Consider the following 22372-nt stretch of genomic DNA (forward strand, 5'->3'; position numbering starts at 1 on the left):
GAGTTCTTTGAGGAGGTGTCAAGGCATATAGATGAGGGTAGTGCAGTGGATGTGATCTACATGGATTTTAGTAAGGCATTTGACAAGGTTCCACACGGTAGGCTTATTCAGAAGGTTAGAAGGCATGGGATGCAGGGAAGTTTGGCCAGGTGGATTCAGAATTGGCTTGCCTGCAGAAGGCAGAGGGTCGTGGTGGAGGGAGTACATTCGGACTGAAGGGTTGTGTCTAGTGGTGTCCCACAAGGATCTGTTCAGGGATCTCTACTTTTCATGATTTTTATTAATGACATGGGTGTGGGGCTAGAAGGGTGGGTTGGCAAGTTTGCCGGTAACACAAAGGTTGGTGGTGTTGTAGATAGTGTAGAGGATTGTCAAAGATTGCAGAGAGACATTGATAGGATGCAGAAGTGGGCTGAGAAGTGGCAGATGGAGTTCAACCCGGAGAAGTGTGAGGTGGTACACTCTGGAAGGACAAACTGCAAGGCAGAGTACAAAGTAAGTGGTAGGATACTTGGTAGTGTGGAGGAGCAGAGAGATCTGGGGTTACATGTCCACAGATCCCTGAAAGTTGCCTCACAGGTGGATAGGGTAGTTAAGAAAGCTTATGGGATGTTAGCTTTCATAAGTCAAGGGATAGAGTTTAAGAATCGCAATGTAATGATGCAGCTCTGTAAAACTCTGGTTAGGCCACACTTGGAGTATTGTGTCCGGTTCTGGTCACCTCACTATAGGAAGGATGTGGAAGCATTGGAAAGGGTACAGAGGAGATTTACCATGATGCTGCCTGGTTTAGAGAGTATGGATTATGATCGGATATTAAGGGAGCTAGGGCTTTACTCTTTGGAAAGAAGGAGGATGAAAGGAGACATGATAGAGGTGTAGAAGATAATAAGAGGAATAGGTAGAGTGGATAGCCAGGGCACCACTGCTCAATACAAGAGGACATGGCTTTAAGGTAACGGGTGGGAAGTTCAAGGGGGATATTAGATGAAGGTTTTTTACTCAGAGAGTGGTTGGTGCGTGGAATGCACTGCCTGAGTCAGTGGTGGAGGCAGATACACCAGTGAAGTTTAAGAGGGTACTAGACAGGTATATGGAGGAATTTAAGGTGGGGGGTTATATGGGAGGCAGGGTTTGAGGGTCGGCACAACATTGTGGGCCGAAGGGCCTGTAATGTGCTGTACTATTCTATGTTCTACGTTTCCTCTACGTTGTGTTGGGGAAATCTAATGTTGGCCACTGAGTCGCGTTAACTTCCCCCAACTCGCCTCGCTTCCTGAGGCCCCTCGCATTTGTCCCTCAGCTTTCGGCTGTAGACTTCTCCCCGATTGGGGTGGGTGAGAAAGGAGAACGTCCCAGGTTGTGGGGATCTTTGATTTCACTGCCTGCTTTACCGAGGGACTGGGAAGTCTAGGGGGCAGAATAGTTTCTGTGATGTGCTGATCTGTATCCAAAGGTCTCTGGAGTTCATCACAGTCACGGGCGGAGCAGTTACCATGGAAACATGTGAAGTGTCCGGATGAGAAACTTTCTGTGGTGTGTTGATAAAAATTTGGTGAGGGTCAAAGTATATATGGCAAATTTCTTGTTGTTTGTTCTAACTTTGTCATTTTAGGATCTTTTATACAGTAGTATGTACTATTAATTCAGTATCTGTGTATTGCTGGAGGATCATCAATGATTGTCTTTGATCCCTTCTCCCACCTGGTTCCATGTGCTCATCCCTGCCCATCTTGTTCAACCTCTGTCCAGTCTCCTAACCCCACCCCACTGTCCCGCTTCAGCGATATACATCAACCATCTGGGTCAACCTCGGTCACCCTGTGTCCCACCTCCTCAATGTTGTATATCAGCAATTTTTCTTCTAACCCTTGTTATTGTGAAGTGTTCTTTTGCACCTTTGGCCTTGCTGAGTTATTTCCAGAATCAGTTTTTGTTAGCTGGAATGCCAGAGGGTCATCAGGTACTAGTTGTGTTGTGCATTGGTGTGGAGGAGCTGGTTTTTGAACTGTGACTGGCTGACACACTGCAGCATTTTCCTGTCAGCAAAGAGTACTGGGAGAGTCCTGTGATCTACATTCCAGGCATATGGAACTGTCGCTGTTTTGGTTTTGCCTTTGGTTAGTGCTTCTACAGATGGGGCAGGATGGTCGTCCTTCTGCAATGAAGCAGAAATTTCGAGCAGCTGGACATTGGTTGTGTGGAAATCCCAGAATGCACTACCCAGTCTGAGTTGCGGGGGTGATGTGTGAGATTTTCAGGGTCAGTGAGTGGCAGGTTCAGCTGTGTGAGGTTGGATCCTGGGGTATCACAGTTTTTGCTTCAGGTAAAATGGACCCGGGGATCGAGCTGCTTGGGTTTATGAGGTGTTGAGCGAGTATTTCTGGTCTGGGATCAGATGTTTATTTCTGGAGTTCCTTTGGAAGCAATGACTGCTAATCTGAGGAGAGGCTATAAGTAAATGGACTATTCTGTGTTTACAGCAGTAGAAATAGACCCATGAGTTTGGTGTTCAAACTGTGTTTGGAAATCCCCCCTGTCTGTCACTCGGTGGAAATCAGACAGAATCTCAAGTTGCTGGAGATTGGCACTAAAAACTGAAAATGTTTGAAGTCATTCTGATGAAACGTTATTAACCTGAATTGTAAAGTGTGTTCCTGTCCCCACAGCTATTCCTTACCTGCTGAGTGTTTCTGGTAATTCCAGTTTCCTTTTATTACGTTCACCCTGGACTGGTTTATATTTCCTGAAATAAACCTGGTTTCACTTGGAAACGGAAATGGCTTGTTTTGTGATCGCAGTGTTATGTGGTCGGCAACTATGAATATAGAATTGAGTCAGGTTTTATAAACAAACTTAAATATTTATTAAACTCTGCTCAACAATAGTGAAAAGTAAACTAACGACTAACTTAACCGGAAGTTAACTGCTATATGGCAATTTAACAAACAGCCAAACTCTGGAACAGTTCTTAAAGAGGTAAATTCAAACACAGTCTTAAAGTGGTAAATTTGAAAGTCCAAGTGATTTACGCAGTCAATAAGGAGAGACTTCTCTGGAAACGGATTTCTTCAAAGATGTGACGTTACTGCTGATTCTGTCCAAAGGATTCATGTCAAAGGAAATAAAACGGATTAAAGGAACTGACCTTTTTCTGGATGCTGAACACTGCACAAACCTTTCCCAAGCTTGCAGGGGTTATCTCAGATGCAGATCACTAATTCTGAACGAAGATTCAATAAGGTCGATCTTTTATGAAACCGCCAAATGACACAACCTTTACTCAATCCTTCAGGTTCCTGTAGTTTGGTAAAGGTCTTCACTCTCCGACACTAGACTGCAAAGGTAAACAAACAAAACCTGGCAGCGATTGGCGAAACTGCCAGAACAACGGTTTTACCTTAAAATAGAGAGTAAAACTTTGCTTTGAAACAAAACTACGTCATGAGATGATTACGCAGCAAAACTAACTGACGAACCAAAACTGATGAACTAACTCCGTAACAACAGGGGTTTCCCCATGTATACCTGTTGGAACAGGTCATCACATGACCTCACACTGGCAGGAAAATTACTTGACCCCACCATCACAACGCAATTACATCATGCTCACAAGATACTCCATTACTTCATGGTCATAAGACAGTCACAAGATGCCCACAAGGTATGTAACAGTAAAACAGTAAAGAAAGCACAACATTTCCCCCTAAATTATCCTGGTACCAATTTGTCTATTATTCCTGGAAATGTGTTTGTACAGTTGTTGCAAACAAGATTTACAAGAATAATCTGAGGAATGATCGGCATTATGTATGAGGAGAATTTCATGGTTCTGGGCCTGTGCTGGATGTAGTTCAGAGGGACAGTTGGGGTGGTGGAGGGATGTATGGTCAAGTAAACCTCTTGAAAGCTGAAAAGCCTGGATACAGTGGACATGGAGAGGATGTTTCCATTAGACGGAGAGTCTGTGATGTGACAGCACAGTCTCAGAATAAAGATGCTTCCCTTTAAAACTGACATGAGAAAAATGTTTTGGCCGAAGGATGTCCGATCTGTAGGATTTGTTGCCACAGATTTTGGTTGAGGCTGCCATTCGGGTATATTTTTGACAGAGATTAATATATTCATGATTGCTAAGTAACTTCGGGGTTACAGGAGGAAGGCAGGAATATGGTGTTGGAATAAAATTCAGCTATGGTTGAGTGGTGAGGCAGACCAGATGGATCGACTCACCTAATTCTGTTCCTGTGTCTTATGTCTTACCATGACTGAATGATGGGTTGTTCTTATCCCACATTGTTTTGTGACGTGTGAAGGACAATAATAGATTGTTCACTGAGATCATTATATCTGCCTTCAATGTTTAAATTTTAGTGAGTTTTGTTCTTAGTAACATTAAACAGAAATGTTTTTTTCTCCTTTTTATGGTTATTGTGCTTCATTATCTTTCACGTTAAAGTTAGACCTGCGGTGAGAGATTTATTGGAAGAAAAACCCCAACTGGAAGCAAACCACTACTGAAGATCAGGGAACAGCAACAAGAGAATCAGCCCGAGGGTTGAGAGCATCAGCTGGAGAGGACCCATCTGACTCGGAGAATCCAGTGATTCAGTCAGGGGAAAGTTTGGTGAGTCTCATTTACTCAAACACTGGTCTTTTAGACGTTGCATACTTGTACAAAGGATGGTAGGAAATAGTTGGGGTGAGACTGAATGTTCCCAGAAGAGCCAGTTATGCCTCTGTCAGACCCAGTTGCAATCACTCCAGGTCTGGTAATGTGCTTCCAGCAGCCCAGCCCTTTAAAACCACTCCCAGTCTGTGGAAGTCGAATCCGGATAAAGTCACTCAGAGATCGTATAAGTACAAACTCTTTATTCCAAGCACCCGGGGCTATTCAGTTATTCGCTCAAACAGGAACAGTCCATGACTGTTCCTGCCCAATCCACTAACTGACTAACAATTTCCCTTACACCACAGATATATCCGTCCAGATACCCCCCACACAAGACAGGCTGGAGTCAAAGTTATTTGCTAAAGACAAATTACAAAATAGTCATAATGGCTTACACACACAGAACAGACTGAATCTGTCCTATCTCTGTGCATGAGTGCACAGGGAGATAAGCATCCTGAAACCCTAGCTAGATACCCTCAAGAAGAAATATGGCTCAGCGTGGCTCAGCACATCTGTTGACCATCAGCAGTTTCTTTCAGAAAAACAGGCTGCTATCGTTTAACAACGTGTTAACCCTTTTATATACTTTATCATTCCCTCCTTTTGATCATTACATGATCAACAAAGCAGTAATTTTTCACAGAGAAAGCAACCGAGTACAGCATTGACATATCAGTGGGTAATAACAGCGTACAACAGTAATTATAACAATGACATGTAGAACTATTAGGCCATAATGCAATATCATGCTCCACATATGAGTGAACAGGCCTTCGAAGACCATCATTTTGACCCTTTGGTGACCCCATGTAAATCCTGTCCAACTTTCTTAATGCTGCAGTCTCCTCGGCAGTGTGCTCGGAGAGGGATGTAATGTTAGTAGACTCATCAGGGATATAGGTGTAGCATTCTGTGTCAATAATAGCACAGGTTCACCCTTTCTCAGCTGGGATAAAATCTGAAGCCATACAATTCTGTAGGACTGTGTGCCGGATTGCAGTCATTTCAGTGGATATTTCTGTTCCTTGGGCCTGTGTTTCTGTCAGGGCCCCTGCTGTATTGTGGCCAGCTCCTCAAGTGCTGTAGCCAAATTGATTATCTCTCGTGAATTCCTGGCTACTTCATAGGAGAGAAAAGCAATCATCCAAAATCGCTTGGTCTCAGTTATTCCTCTGTAATGCTGGGCACCTGCAAGTATGGCCAGGATGCATGTTTCCCAGTATAGGAAGTTCCGTTTGGTGGGGGCCTGAGATAGCATCCCTCAAAACACTGACAGCCACAGTCATCTCTGACTAGAACATAGCTCCTCACCCCTCTTCCCCGGGTGTTGTTTATGAAAGCCGTGGCTGAGAGTTCCTCACTCTGGTTGAGCGGGATTACTGACATTGGAATCGTAGTTTTACCATGCTGGGGAATTTCAGTACAAACCCAGCAGACCCCTAGTTCCACCTGTTTGGCTTAGATGTGACAGAGAGACAGAAAGATGTTAACATGGGGGCCCCCGGATGCTGGGGTGAGCCCTCTCAAAGACATGAACACAAACACCACTATCAGCCAATACATTTTCCTTTTGTCCGAGAGAGTCCTTCTACTCAGTTCCGTCAGTAACAAATTTGGTGTCTGTTCAATGTATCCACCGAGATTGCCCCTTCAGTTTCACAGCCGTGGGAGTGGTCAGTAACTCCTGATGTGGTCCTCTCCACCGAGGTCTGAGATTCCCTCGATCCCAGTTCTTCATCAGGACAAAATCCCCAGGTTCTATGGTGGGATAGTCACTCCTCTCTGCGGGGTAGTTCCCTTCCTTGCAAGCCTGTCGTACCTGTGAATGTAATGCTTGGAAAATTTTGGTTAGTTGGCATATGTATTTCCCCATCTCTTCCCCTAGAGTATGCTGTTACGTACCCCATAGGTTTTTTATATATGCTCAATTCCTCGGAGGGTTCAGGGGAAATATTTATGTGCAATGTAGAAACCGGTGTCACCTGTGTGTATTGTGGTGATGCAAAAGTTGCTGGAGAATTTACAATTGGGAAGAAGTGGAGTGATACTTGGAAATCTGACTTTTTAAAGCATAATTTAGCAAGCAAGCCATATATGGATAATGTGCAAAAGCTCTGATGAGAAAATCCTTCGTTATCTGTTACAGGCCTGCTACATGGGTTGCGTGAGAGTGCAGATGAACTTAAACAAACCCAGAGGAGATCAAAGTTCTTATAGACAGTGATTTGCTAGCTGTTAAAATGAATACCTCTCTATATAAAATTCACTATGCACATGTTGTTACTGGGTAAAAAATATACGGTACAAGATTGATGTGCACACTGGTCATGACAAATTAGAGGGGGCATTGGTGGGAAGGTGGGGAGACCTCCAGTGTTCCTGATGCCCTCACCTACAAGATGTACATCCAGCTGCAGCTTGTAACCCTGCACTTTAAGGAGCTGTAACTTGAAATGGATGAATTCCAGATCATCCAGGAGTTGGAGGGGGTGATAAATATGACATGAAGGGAGGTGAGTTACAGCCAAGGTGCAGGACACAGGAAACTGGGTGCGAGTCGGGAAGGGGAATGAGGTTAAATAGCCATTGCAGAGTACTTTTGTTGCTATCCCACACAACAACAGGTGGACCGGTTTAGAAACTGTTGGGGGAGGAGGATTACTGACAGGGGAAAATCAAAGGGATGATAGGGGATTCGTTAGTTAGGGGAACAGAACAAGAGGGGTCTAATATCCTAGTGGTAAGGCTTGCTAGTGTGGGGGGAATGGGGTGATATGGTTAAAATAAGTTGTAGGAGGAATGGGAGCCAGAATGACAGAACAGATAGTGGAGAGGGTGAAATCAATTGAATTGACTTTATTACATACATCCTTCATATACATGAGGAGTAGAAATCTTTACATTACGTCTACATGTAAATGTGCAATATGTAATTTATAGTACCTTATAACAAATAATTTGTTCATAGGACAGTCAGAATAACATACAAGTGCAATTGTATCAGCATGAGTTGATCAGTCTGATGGCCTGGTGGAAGATGATGTCCCGAAGCCTGTTGGTCCTTTTGCTGTGGTACGTTTCCTGGATGGAAACAGCAGGAACAGTTTGTGTTTGTGGTGAATTGGGTCTCCAATATCCTTTGGGCCCTTTTTACACAGATGTCTCTGTAAATGTCCTGAATAGTGGGAAGTTCACATCGACAGATGTGCTGGGCTGTCCGCACCAGTCTCTGCAGTTTCCTGCAATTAACGGAAGTACGGTTCCCGCGATTAAGGGAAGTACGGTTGCCATATCAGGCAGTGATGCAGCCAATCAGGATGCTCGCAGTTGTGTTCCAGTAGAAAGTCCTTAGGATTTGGGGCCCCATCCCAAACTTCTTTAACCGTCTGAGGTGAAAGAGGTGTTTTTGTGCTTTTTTCTCAACACAGCCAGTATGTACAGGCCAAGTGATATTCTTGGTGATGTTTATGCTGAGGAACTTAAAGCTGTTCACCCTCCCAACCCCAGATCCATTGGTGTCAATAGGGGTTAGCCTGTCTCCATTCCTCCTGTCATCCACAATCAGCTCCTTTGTTTTTGTGACCATGAGCGAGAGGTTGTTTTCTTGACACCAGTCAGATGTTGTTCAGACCTCAGATAGAGTCAGCAATCAAATAGTTGAGCATGGTGTGATGATGTGCTTAGTTGTGTATATCACAATGCAAGAAGCATCGTAGGAAATCCAGATGAGCTCAGGACATGGGACTTGGTTGCACCCAACAGTCTGAAGGATTTAGAGGAACAAATTTGTAGAGAGATCACAAACCATGCCAAGAAACAAAGGTTGATCCAGTAAGTGATTTTAACTTTCCATATATTGACCTGGACTCCCATACTGTAAAAGGCCTAGATGGGGTAGAGGTTGTCAAATGTGCCCTTAATCAGTACGTAGAATTTCGGATGTAGAAGTGTGCAATAACCTGTTCGGAAATATTCCAGGGCTGGTGACAGAAAATAGTGATCATAATGCCATGAGATTCAAAGTAAATATGGAAAAAGAGAGGTCTGGGCCATGGGTTGAGATTCTAAATTGGAGAAAGGTCAATTTTGATGGTATCAGAAAGGATCTGACAAGTGTGGTTTGGGACAGGCTGTTTTCTGGCAAAGGAGTACTTGGTAAGTGGGAGGCATTCAGAAGTGAAATTTTGAGGGTGTCAAGTTTGTATGTGCCTGCCAGAATAAAAGCTGAAAGATGGCTGATGCAGGGTACCTTGGTTTTCAAAAGATATTGAGGCCCCGGACATTTTATTCCTCCAAATGCCTCAGACTGTTGGGTGCAACCAAGACTCATTAATGACTACAATATCATAATTCCACGCCCTGAGCTCATCTGACATTTTTTTAGTTGTCTTCTGTTGGTTTCTAAAAGCTTCCCAATAGTTTTTGCTCTTTTGTTTGCCCTCTCTTTGGCTTTTATGTTGGCTTTGGCTTCTCATTTCATCCACAGTTGTGTCCTCCTGTCTTTCCGATGCTTCAACTTCTTTGGGATGTATTGATTACTCAGCTCCGGAATTGCTCCCAGAAACTCCAGCCATTGCTACTCTGTTGTCACTCCTACCTTTTCCCTTCCGAACAAGTTTGACCAGCCTCTCTGTCATAGTAACATGGCGAAGTTCAGTACAGATACAGGTTATTTGGCCCATCTAGTCAATGCTGAAGAAAATATTTAAGCTGTCTTATGCGACCACTTGCACCGGGACCATCGCCCTCCTTACCCCTACCATCCAGGCTCCCATCCAAACTTCCTTTAAATAGTGAAACTGAGCTCATATTCGCTACTTGTTCTGGCATCTCATTCCACACTTTCACAACCATTTCAGTAAAGAGCTTTTCCAAATGTTCCCATTAAATTTTCACCTTCCCCACTTACCCATGACCTCAGGTTGTCACCCCCCCAACCTCAGTGGAAACAGCTGCTTGCATTTACCCTATCTATACCCTCATAATTTTGTATACAGTACTTCTGGCAAATCCTCAAAGCAATGTATAATTTCCTTGTTGATGTTTAGAGCCTTTTTTAGGTGCACAAGATGATGAGGGGCATTAATCGTGTGGACACGAGGGGGTATCGCTTTAAGGTGCTTGGAAATTGATACTGAGAAGATGTCAGGGGTAGGTTTTTTTACACAGAGAGTGGTGGGTGCGTGGAATGCACTGCCGGCTATTTGTGTGAGAGTGTTTCAGTTACTGTGGGACCAGGAACCCATGCAGCTCAATGAGAACAGGGAATAATACCAATGGAGAGAGTCAAACTGAGCCAGGTCACTGGTTGGAGATGGCAGAAATGCCCCATTCTTATAGAGACAGGAAGAGCATCAGAGAATTTGATGGTCACTCCAGATACCAGCACTGTGCCCAGTTAGAAGATGATTTCTCTCTCCAACTTGGGTTGAACTTCACTGTAACAGTGAGATGCCAGATCACACCTTGATAACTCAAGTAATCTCATCTGAAATGTTGTCCGAATTTACAAAATTGATGGATTTTGTAAATCTTTTTACAGGTTAAAAATGTCAAGGAATTTGTCTACGTGAATCTCGAACACAACACGCCAGTTTTGCTGTCTCTGTCCAGATACTTAAGAAGAGGAGCAAGGGATTCACCCGATCATCCTTCCTGCTCAGACTGTGGGGAGGGATTGTCATCTGACCGACTGGCATGCCCATCATTTTACATATGGGGAGAGGCCGTTCATCTGCTCAGGCAGTGGGAATGGATTCACTTGGTCATTTCAACTGAAGGTGCATCAGCGAATTCACCTGTTCTGTGTGTGAGAAGGGACTCAGTCGGTCTACCCACCTTTGGACACATGAGTCAGTTCATACTGAGCAGAGGCTGGTCATCCGCTGAACTTGTGGTAAAGGATTCACTTGGTCATCTGGCCTAATGGCTCACCAACGAGTTCACACCGGGGAGTGGCCGTTCACCTGCTCGGACTGTGGGAAGGGATTCACTTGCTCATCTAAACTGAAGATACATCAGCGAGTTCACACCGGGGAGATGCCATTCACCTGCTCAGACTGTGGGAAGGGATTCACTTGCTCATCTAAACTGAAGGTACATTGGCGAGTTCACACTGGAGAGAGGCCGTTCACCTGCTCAGTCTGTGGGAAGGGATTCACTTGCTCATCAACACTGAACATACATCAGCGAGTTCACACTGGAGAGAGGCCGTTCACCTGCTCAGTCTGTGGGAAGGGATTCACTTGCTCATCTATACTGAAGGTACACCAGCGACTTCACACCGAGGAGAAGCTATTCACCTGCTCAGACTGCGGGAAGGGATTCATTCGGTCATCCTACCTACAAGCACACTGGTCAGTTCACACTGGGGAGTGGCCGTTCACCTGCACGGACTGTGGGAAGGGATTCACTTGCTCATCTAAACTGAAGGAACATCAGCGAATTCACACTGGAGAGAGACCGTTCACCTGCTCAGACTGTGGGAAAGGATTCATTCAGTTATCCCACCTGCAAGCACACAAGTCAGTTCACACTGGGGAGCGGCCGTTCACTTGCTCAGACTGTGGAAAGAGATTCACTTACTCATCCCACCTGAAGGCACATCAGAGAGTTCACACTGGAGAGAGGCCGTTCATCTGCTCAGATTGCGGGAAGGGATTCACTCAGTCATCTCACCTGAAGGTACATCAGAGAGTTCACACTGGAGAGAGGCCGTTCACCTGCTCAGACTGTGGGAAGGGATTCACTCGTTCATCTAAACTGAAGGAACATCAGCGAATTCACACTGGAGAGAGGCCGTTCACCTGCTCAGACTGTGGGAAAGGATTCATCCAGTTATCCCACCTGCAAGCACACAAGTCAGTTCACACTGGGGAGCGGCCGTTCACTTGCTCAGACTGTGGAAAGAGATTCACTTACTCATCCCAACTGAAGGTACATCAGCGAGTTCACACCGGGGAGAAGCTATTCACCTGCTCAGACTGCGGGAAGGGATTTGCTCAGTCATCTGAACTACTGGTACACAAGTCAGTTCACACTGGGGAGAGGCCATTCACCTGCTCAGACTGTGGAAAAGAATTCACTTGCTCATCTAAACTGAAGGTACATCAGCGAATTCACACTGGAGAGAGGCCGTTCACCTGCTCGGACTGTGGGAAGGGATTCACTCGGTCATCCCAACTACTGCTACACAATTCAGTTCACACTGGGGAGAGGCCGTTCACCTGCTCAGTGTGTGGGAAGGGATTCACTCAGTCATCTAAACTGAAGGTACATCAGAGTGTTCACACTGGAGAGAGGCCGTTCACCTGCTCAGACTGCGGGAAGGGATTCACTCGGTTATCCTACCTACAAGCACACTGGTCAGTTCACACTGGGGAGTGGCCGTTCAGCTGCTCGGACTGTGGGAAGGGATTCACTCGGTCATCCCAACTACTGCTACACAATTCAGTTCACACTGGGGAGAGGCCGTTCACCTGCTCAGTGTGTGGGAAGGGATTCACTCAGTCATCTAAACTGAAGGTACATCAGCGAGTTCACACTGGAGAGAGGCCGTTCACCTGCTCAGACTGCGGGAAGGGATTCACTCGGTCATCCTACCTACAAGCACACTGGTCAGTTCACACTGGAGAGTGGCCGTTCACCTGTGCGGACTGTGGGAAGGGATTCACTTGCTCATCTAAACTGAAGGAACATCAGCGAATTCACACTGGAGAGAAGCCGTTCACCTGCTCAGACTGTGGGAAAGGATTCATCCAGTTATCCCACCTGCAAGCACACAAGTCAGTTCATACTGGGGAGCGGCCGTTCACTTGCTCAGACTGTGGAAAGAGATTCACTTGCTCATCCCACCTGAAGGCACATCAGCGAGTTCACACTGGAGAGAGGCCGTTCACCTGCTCAAATTGCGGGAAGGGATTCACTCAGTCATCTCACCTGAAGGTACATCAGCGAGTTCACACTGGGGAGAGGCTGTTCTCCTGCTCAGTATGTGGGAAGGGATTCACTTGGTCAAGTCAACTACAGAGACACCAGTCAGTTCACACTGGGTAGTGGCTGATCACCTGCTCGGACTTTGGGAAGAGATTCTCTCAGCCAAATCAACCAAGTGTGCATCATTGAGTTCACACTCGGGAAAGGCTGTTCACCGGCTGTGAATGTGGTAAAGGATTCATTCAGTTATCTATCCTTATGACACCCTACGGGATTCACACTGGGGAGAAAGTTTCAATAAGCTGCATGCTGGATATTTGTCCATCACTGTTGCTGAATGCTATTTCGAGAGTGACTGTCGGTGCTGAACTCTGCAATTATTGCTGCTGCTCACCACACCCAGTCTGCACCCTGGTCACTGGGCATGGGAGGAGTTTCCTCTGCTGCACATTCACCTTTAATGGGACTGGAGTTTTAATATTCTGGACCTGAGACAAATCAGTCAGTTCTATTTTAAACTCTGTCTCTGGTACTTAGTAAATTTATAACACACCTAGTGTACAGTCGAGCAGTGGTCCCCAGCCACAGGGCCACAAAGTATGCGCTACCGGTCCGCGAGGAAATGATAGGATTTGGCGATATGAGTCAGCTGCACCTTTCCTCATTCCCTGTCACGCACTGTTGAGCTTGAACGCACGCGAGGTCATTACCCGCACGTCATCCATGTCAGCGCGGGAAGGAGATCAACTCCTCGAGCTTGCAAATGACGATGGGCTGCAAAGTATGTTTGACATAACATCTCTGCTGGCGTTCTGGATCAAAGTCAAGGCTGAATATCCTGAGAAAGCCACGAAAGCACTGAAAATGTTGCTCCCATTTCCAACATATCTCTGCAATGAATGCAACGAAAACCAAATTGTGTAATGGACTGGACATAAGGAACCCCGTTCAAGTATCGCTGTGTCCCATCACCCCTCGATGGGACCATCTGGTTGCAGGGAAACAAGCCCAGGGCTCCCACTGATTCAGCGATATTGGTGTGTTGCAGTGATTTATATGTTCATACGGGGAAAATATGTGCTGTGTGTTTAATATCCAAACGTTACTTAAAATGTTATGATGCTATTGACTTATATAACCATATAACAATTACAGCATGGAAACAGGCCATCTCTGCCCTTCTAGTCCATGCTGAACGCTACTCTCACCTAGTCCCACCAACGATGGACCACTGACCTAGTCCATTCCTCTCCTGTCCATATACCTATCCAATTTTTCTTTAAATTATATCGAACCTGCCTATACCATTTCTACTGGAAGTTCGTTCAACACTTACTTCAAGCTCCCCTGTCCTTCCCTGATACGGTAATTGACTTATTGCTATATTCATGCGAGGAAAATATGCGCTGTGTGTGTAATATTAAATTCGTTAGATAAACGCTCTTAGAAACAAAATTGAGTGTAGTAGCCACTTATCACCTATATTCCGGTTGTGATTAACACCTCCCTTCCCACCCCCCCCGAACAGAATCGCCAAAAACGATTTCTAGAAGAAATCGGCAGGTACACGCATGTGCACTGGTGCCCGCACAAGGCTTCGTGGTCGTTGTAGTCTCTGTAAACAATGTATTTGGCTCTACTCTTGTCCATTGGCAACCCTACCCACCGCCCTCACCCCCGGGTTGGCCAGTCCGCAAGAGTATTGTCAATATGAAACCGGTCCGCAGTGCAAAAAAGTTGGGGACCCCTGCAGTAGCGAGTCAGCTCAGGCCGGCTGGACCCTGCCAGTGATTTTGTTCCATGACAGTTCTTTTAAATCCTCCCGTGTACGGCCAAAGTCAGCATGGTTTTCCTCAGGAGAAATCTTCTCAGACGAATCTGTTGGAATTCTTTGGTGAAATGAGAAAGGCAGTGGGTGTTGTTTGTTTGGATTTTCAGATGGTCTTGAACAAGGTGTTGCACCTGACGCTGATTAACAAGACCACAGCTCATGGTGTTTGGTGTCTCTTTGCCTGTTCCCACTGGAGTTTAGAATAATGGGGGGGGGGGGGGGCGCTGTTTCCTGAATACTGAGAAGCCAAGATAGAGAGGATGTGGAGAGGACGTTTCCCATAATGCAGAGCCCAGGACTGGTGGTACACCCTCAGACTACAGGGAAATCAATTCAGAAGAGAGAGGAGGAGGAAGTCTTATGATATTATGTTTATTCAACACGGCCGTGTCTAATCTATGCATCTGTTCCCATCCCCCTCTATCTCCACCTCAATGTACCCAGCCACCCGCTTACTCTCAGATAGATAGACACTTCACTGATCCTAAAGGAATTTACATGGAAGATTTAGAATTTCAGAAATTTCCATACGTCTCCATTTAAAATGAGCAGCCCTTTTCGATCCCTGTCCGTTTCTCTCTCACTGATCAGCAGAGATGTCAAAGAGCCCATCCATTTCCCTCGTTTATCTCCCCCGCCTCAATCCCTGTTTTCTATCCCGGTTTATTTCCCCATCTCTATTCCCTCCAATCTCTCTCCTCCGTCGTTCTCTCCCGCGCCTCTTTCTGTCCCCTCACTCGCTCCCGTTTACTTCTCTCCCACATCCATCTCATTTCCTGCCATTTTCTCCCCTCACTGGTTGTTGCCACCGTCTTTCTCCCCTCTGTTTCTCGCCTCCGCTACTTCCCTCCCATCTCTCCTCAGTCTGTCTCGCTAACACTCCAACGGCCTCTTATTTCTGTAACTCAGTTTCTCCCTCCCTCACTTTCACTACCACCACTCAACCTGTTTTCTCTCTGTCTCTCTCTCTCTCTCTCCCTACCCCTCTCTCTCCCTACCCCTCTCTCTCCCACTTTCCCTTCTCTCCTTCTCCCTCTTCCTCTAGATCTCTGGGGAGGAGAAGATGGTGGTACAACGCAGCGCGCAGCCTCTCCGGTGTATGATACCGGTATTTGTAAGTAGGGGCCGTGCACAATTCTGATTTGACGGAGACAGACGTGAGAAGCACAGAAGAATGTCTGGAGTAACTTCTGAAATGCCTGGTTCACTGTTGCTGCTACTGTGTGATCGAGAATCTCCGGAGGGGAAGGACAAAATCCTTGGCTTTGCCTGTTACTGGCAGCCGGGGTTGGGGTCAAAGTGCTCAGCAGAGATGGTGCTCTGTGCTCAGTGTCAGAGGGCTGGTCGGAGGCTCTAAGTTTTCGGATGGACTCAGAGTCGGACTGTGGCTGGGTGCTTCCAGGATGCTGCATCGGCAAGTTTGCGGCACTGGAAGCTCATGGCAGGGAGAGTTTTCTTCCTTCTACCGTCTGCGTGAGATGATGGGACTTTCGAGAGACTTTGAGACTTTTTTTTTACCGTGCCCATGGTCTGTTCTCTATCAAATTTCAGTATTGCTTGCACTGTTGTAACTATATGTTACAGTTATGTGTTTTTTGTCAGTTTTTCAGTCTTGGTCTGTTTTGTGTTTCTGTGATATCACACTGGAGGAACATTGTATCATTTCTTAATGCAAAGGCATTACTAAATGACAATAAAAGAGGACTGTGTGTCCCCATAGTCTAATCTAATCTTTCTCTCCCTCCTGTGCTTCATCCAACTCCAAATGCCAGTAAATTCCGATGTTACCCAGCCTACTTATCTTGTTGCTGTCACAATCGCACATCAAAAAGGATGGTATGCTATCCTGGAGTGAACTCGGGCCGAGATTCAGTGTCGGGGTGCGCGGTGCGGTTTGTACACAGAAAGGGGAGAAGAGAAGTGAGAGTGAGAAAAAGTTCGGGTGAGCGGAGTAAGAGAGGGAGGTGAGGAAGTGGGAGAGGGTGTATTAGGGTAAGAGGGGAGAGGGAGAGTAAGAGAAGATGGAGGAGAGAGACAGAGGAAGGTGTTTTGAGGAGTGAGGAGGGTGAAGGGTAGGGAGAAAAGGAGTGACAGATACGGTGAGCACACTATAGAGAGAGGAGGTAGCAGGATGTTGAGGGAGTTCCATTCCCTCTGTCCCACTCACGGTAACTTTTCTAAGGATGTATTTGCATCAACGAAAACAGGATTCAACACGCTCCGATCATGCGCTATTCTGAACTGAAATGTAAGGTCAACCCAGAAACATGAAGAAACTATCACAATAGAACAGTTATTCCCTCTGGGGGCGGTTACGCATCCTAAGACGGCTTTAGGAACAAATAACACTCGCCGGGGGGCGTTCAAGTTTCTTGATGGAGCGGTAAGCTGCCTCTAACTTGAGGCACCAGACCTGACTGACCGTTAGCAGAGCAGACACTTCCAAAAAAAGACGTGGCGCTGGGACACAGGAAGAAGCAGAGCACTGCAGGCAGTGAACATTCGTCGTCACAACGACTCTGACACTCGGCAATCTCGTCCGACCTTACCAACCTAACAGACGTTGTTGGGGATGCATAAATTAGCCGCTAGGGTGCTCGACAGTTCACCTTGACTCACGGCACTCGGGCTAAAATAGGTTGGGAAACACTGCTATAGAAGAAAGAGCTAGCCAATAGATGAGCAAAATCGTCCGCGGATGAGATCCCCACGATCTGAGCAAATGAGGAAAGCGTCCAACGGCAGCCTCAAAGCTGGAGACCTCCTCCCAGAAACTGAGTGGTTCCTTGTGTAAATAAGGACCAGGCGGTTGACACAGAAATAACAAAAATACACATTGAAAGACTAACAAATTCATTACGAAGTGTGCTGTGCCTCTCTCGGGCTCTGAAACAGAATCTGCCAATTGAAACGAGAAACTATCCAACACATTAGCGTATCCAACAGCAATTGATTTCAATCTAGTTACTTACACAGGCGTCATCAAGTGGCAAACATCATTCATCAAAATCTTGTTTTAGGATGCAAAGTCATGAAAGATACTATAGATTACTGTAAATACAAGCCTGATCCCGTTTTGGAGCCGGAGCCTTACAATTAAATTACGACCGATCCATTATTAGAGCGAGTGGATCCTCGTCCGGATATAATATCACAGGATAAGCATGCAAAGACAATTTACTTGATAGATACAGTATAGCCATTCTGATAAATACAACACGTAGAAATCAGTGAAAAGCAGCTAAAATATGCTGACTTGAAAGAGGAAAATGAAAGTCTGCGATACATGAACAATTGTCCCGGTTGTAATATACACGACTGGTATCATCCCAAAGTCACTACAGAATAACATTAAACAATTAGACCTGCAGGACAATAATAAACACCGCTAGAATAGTCCATATATTCATCGCAGTTGAGAAATGAGTTCTTTGTTTATGTCCATAGACAACGTTTTACCAGTTTTAATTGAGGAAAAAAATAAAACAACGTTAACCATACGATTGTACTGCGGAGAATGCAGGGGAGATTCAACGTGCAGTTTGTACGGATGGAAATTTATGAAAAAAAAATCAGGAGGCGAGGTGACATTTTTCCTTGCAGCAGAGTAAGCTTTCTTGTTCATTTCGTTCTGATGCAAAAGACTAACGTAACAAATAAGATGCAATGTTGCCGATTAGGACTTGAATGTCCCCGGATCCTCTCCCGCTTTGTCATTGCCGAAAGGGTTGTGGCGGTGACAGGAGCCGGAATATGGTGGGAGAATAAACATAAAAGGTAGGGTGAGTTCAATAATTGATAGGAGGTGGATGTCGCGGGCTGAAGGTGTGAATGTGTATTTTCCTGTGTCGTGCCTCTCTCGGGCTCTAAACCAGTTTTATTCTCCCCGCTGCCATGTTCTCCGGTGTCAGTTCTGCAGTGTTAAGATGGAAATCACCATAACCCCCACTGAGAAGAGCTTAGATATTTTGTTTATTAATTATTTGAATTATTGACCTGAGCGGATATTTCGCTGCGCTGATGAACTGCTCTCATAATACCCCATAAATAAAAGTGTTTGTGCAGCAGCTTAATATCATCAGCATGTATCCGGTGTGTTGAAAAATGTGTTCTGAATCATTGTAATTATTTTGATCCAATCCGGCAATTTTGTTATAAAGGAAGTCAGAAAATTTACTGGCCACAGGATGATGAAGCTTCCGGAGATGGTGAGAAGTAAAATCACAGACCTCCTCCTGCTCTCCATCTCCGGGTCACTGCGGTTCTCCGCCTTGTTCGACCCCTCAGCCCCTTACGGACGCGACTAGTCACTGAAATGTGTCTGACTGTCAGAGCGTTGAACAGTACTATTAACACGAACGGGAGTACTGGCGGTAGAACAGTAGTAAGACAGTCATGTCCCACACACCTGGGATCTGTACGGTAGCTCGGCACTTGCAAACAGTCCCAGGGTATATTGTCAATCACTTTCATAGGTTACAATAGAAACAACTGCAGCACATTATTCAAACAGAGCAGAACACCGGTTGTCGTCGGAACCTCAGACGCAGTTTTCCCGGTGCAGTACTTTGCTCTCTATTTCTGACAGCAAATGGTGACAAACCGATCAAAGGTAAAACTGACGGTGAACCAGACAGAACGGTCAGTGGCTGCCAATCCCAGGGCAGCGATCGCGCTGCATACGGGGCTGATGTCCATGAAAGTCCAGGGAAAGTAATAATAACCGACCAGCCACAATATCACCGCAAACATGATGGTCAGTAGATCCGCCGTTGCCATGGCCACCAGGTAGCGAGTGGTGCAGGTGGAGAGGCCGCACTTTCCCCAGGACAGTATCACAATCGTCACTAAGTTCACTGGGGGGAACAGCAGAAAGACTGAGTGAATTACTGTCTCACCGCTCTGTGCAGAGATAAGTTGTAAAGAGACAACAACCTAACTTTACTGGAGGTTTAAGAGGTGTAAATCGGGGTTCGCAGATACCTCAAATGCACGCAAGCAGGGAGAAAGGTTACGGCACTCGGTACTGCAAGAGGAGCAGGATTTGGCAAGGAAGCACTTTGAACTGATCGCCAAGGGCACTTTACGACTGATGTGTAAAGTTTGGATACCTAAGCAACTCCCACGATTTTCTGGCACTCATCGCATGTCGCTACGCCTCACTGCCTCTGACTTTGTCCATTTACAATGTTCAAAGTTCGTAGCAGATTTACTTCCTCTGTTTGCAAGCATTCATCTTTTCGACTCCCGTTTGTCACCCGCCCACACGTGCCCAGCTAGGCTCGTTGCTTTTAAATTCTGCAACTGCACTTGGCCGCGGTTCCTTCACACAATGTCAAGAGATCTTATCTGGAAGTTCCCATTTTCTTTTCTTTTTTTTTTGGTATATTCCTTCTGACCTGCTCCAAATTACAGGCGCATTATTTAAATGGATCGATGTTTATTGTTGCAGAGCGGACCATGTACCTTACCCCGTCAGGCATCTAACAGACACCTCTGGGTTGGCTAACCCCCTCTTCATGGATATTATGGCCTGGAAAGAAACTCTTGTAAATTAAAGCACACACGGACACATTTCAATTTTCGAAAATCCCGATGGTTCACGATCTAACGCACAAGTGCATCTCACCGGGTTTTGGCTTATCACGTTCCCTTCAAACTTGCAGCATTATTTTTCCAAACCCAGCGCAATTCCTTTAAATTTGAATTCAAAGCGTGTTGAACTATTGATGCAGGTGAAAAAGCACCAAGTAACCGCAGTTTACATTGACAGGGGTCTTGCATTGATAAATCAAAGCTGCCTGCCATGAATCCACAAAATGCATCAATCTCCCTGACCTTCCACTTTACATCTGTTTCCTTTATTTATCTATTTATTTTCAGCCGAGGCTACGGATGAAACTGCAAGGAACTTCTGAACGAACACAAGGATTTATTACAATGTCTGCACCGCACTCACTGATACACCGGCATCACAAAGCTGTCAGTAACTGAACGAGTCCAAAGACCGCGCACATAGAACTGTAAATGTTAGTTTACCTGTGTTCTTACCGGGAACACCGACAATGGCAATGATCAAGTAATGTATCTTTCTCACACGGTAAATAGTTTCAAGCATTCTGTGTGAGATTCAGCCTGTCTTCCAACTGCCTGCGATCTCGCTGAAGAAACTCTGAGCTGATTGATCTCCACGGTCATTCATCTATACTCGCTCCAGCACGCTGAATATACAAGACTACACAAGGCTGACGTGTCTTCCAACATCTGGGATAAAAATAAACATGATGTCATTCAAGTAAAATGAAGAAAGTTAAAATCTCCTACTCTTAACAAATTAACCTTCTTGCAATAATGCGATCTCTCTGCAAATCGGTTGTCTAAACACGTGGTTTATAGTCCATTAACGCCATCGTACGTTTTTCTTTATTCCTCGGTTCCAGTCATGCAGCCTCGTTAGATTCGGTAATTAGGGAGACAGAACGTAGATATTGGGACGGAAACAGAGAAGCGGTGGTACAGTGACAACCGCATCGGACGTAAAGGCCCAAGTTCGAATCGGGCCAGCTCCTGGCACTCTTTCCATCCGTGCTGTGTTGAGCCTTCAGCTAGCAACTCGGCCTCATGTAAACAGCAGTCACGTGCTAAGGAAAGTGCAGAAAATGTCGCCCGCTGTGCCACAAGGTGTGAGAAGGATCAACAGAAGAGACACCAGGAGGGTGAGTTTCCTCCCGGTTGCTCGGACCCATGGTGTATCAGAACGTCTGCAGGACATTCTCAAGGAGGGGTTGGGGAGACAGCCAGAGATCGTGGTGCATTTTGAAACCAATGGCATAGTCAAAAAAGGAAAGATATCCTAGAGAGTGCGTACATAGAGTTGGAAAGAAGATGAAGAGCAGGACCTCCAAGGTTGTAATCTCCAGGTTACTCCCTGTGCCATGGCAAGTGCAGGTAGGAATGGGGCGATTGCACGGATGAACCAGTGGCTGAGGAGATGGTGCAAGTCGCAGGGTTTCAAGTTCTTTGATTATTGGAACCTTTTTTCGGGAAGGGGCGACCAGTGCAAGAAGGGAGGCTGCACCTGAACTGACGGGGAACCCATATCCTGTCCGGAAGGATTGCTGATGCTATTCAGGAGAGTTTAAACTAGTTTTGCATGGGGCTGGGAACGAGAGATCCAGGTCATTAAGGGAAGCATCGGACGAGAAGGTAGGTCTGAGGGAATATGTTGAAAAGCAAAATCAATTTAACAGGTACGGTTGATCGGACAGCCTGAAGTGTGTATATTTTAATACCGGGAGCATTATGGGTCAGGGTGACACTGCAGGCATAACTGAACCTTGGTTGAGAGATGGGTAGAAATGGGTGATTAATGTACCAGGTTTTCGAAGTTCTATAAGAGATAGAAGAGGCGGTGAAAGTGAAAAGAGGGGAAGTGCCGACTAAACAGGAACAATATCTCAGCTGCACTCGGGAGATATATGAAGTGGTCTGACACTGAGTCCATTTCGGTGGAACTGAGGACGAGGGAGGATGTAATGTACTACAAACCCCCTAATAACCACTGGAACATGAAGGCATAGTTATGTAAACAAATTAAGAAAATTTGTAAAATTAATAAGGTTGTTGTCATTGTGCATTCCACGTCTCTAATATGAACGGGGTCCTACTTAGTGTAAGGGTTTAGCTGGGGTAGAATTTGTTAAGTGTAACTAAATAAGGGCATTAGGAAATCCAAGCGAGTTATGAACAGTCCTTGGCAAGTTGGATTAAGGTATGCCTTTATAGAAACCTAAGGCATTCCGTACAGACATCAGTGGGACTACTCAAGGATAAAGGGGAAATATTTGCTTGGATACAGAGAATGTGAGTGAGGTATTTAATGAATATTCTGTTTCAATATTTATGAAGAAAGAAGATATGGAGCGTTAGGG

At 45.6% G+C, this 22372-nt stretch overlaps 2 protein-coding genes across 3 annotated transcripts in view; one reads left to right on the forward strand and one right to left on the reverse strand.

The window, feature by feature from the left end:
* Positions 1–16400, forward strand: part of LOC140208556 (uncharacterized) — a 211476-nt gene extending 195076 nt beyond the window's left edge. The window contains exon 7 of the mRNA XM_072277304.1: positions 11037–16400. Coding sequence (XP_072133405.1) covers positions 11037–12730 — 1694 coding nt within the window. The 3' untranslated portion in view covers positions 12731–16400. The remainder of the gene's footprint in view (positions 1–11036) is intronic.
* LOC140208517 (NACHT, LRR and PYD domains-containing protein 3-like) overlaps positions 1–22372 on the reverse strand; it is a 467255-nt gene that overhangs the window by 387249 nt on the left and 57634 nt on the right. The window lies entirely within an intron of this gene.

Source organism: Mobula birostris, chromosome 13 (assembly GCF_030028105.1).
Source record: "Mobula birostris isolate sMobBir1 chromosome 13, sMobBir1.hap1, whole genome shotgun sequence".
Lineage (NCBI taxonomy): Eukaryota > Metazoa > Chordata > Chondrichthyes > Myliobatiformes > Myliobatidae > Mobula > Mobula birostris.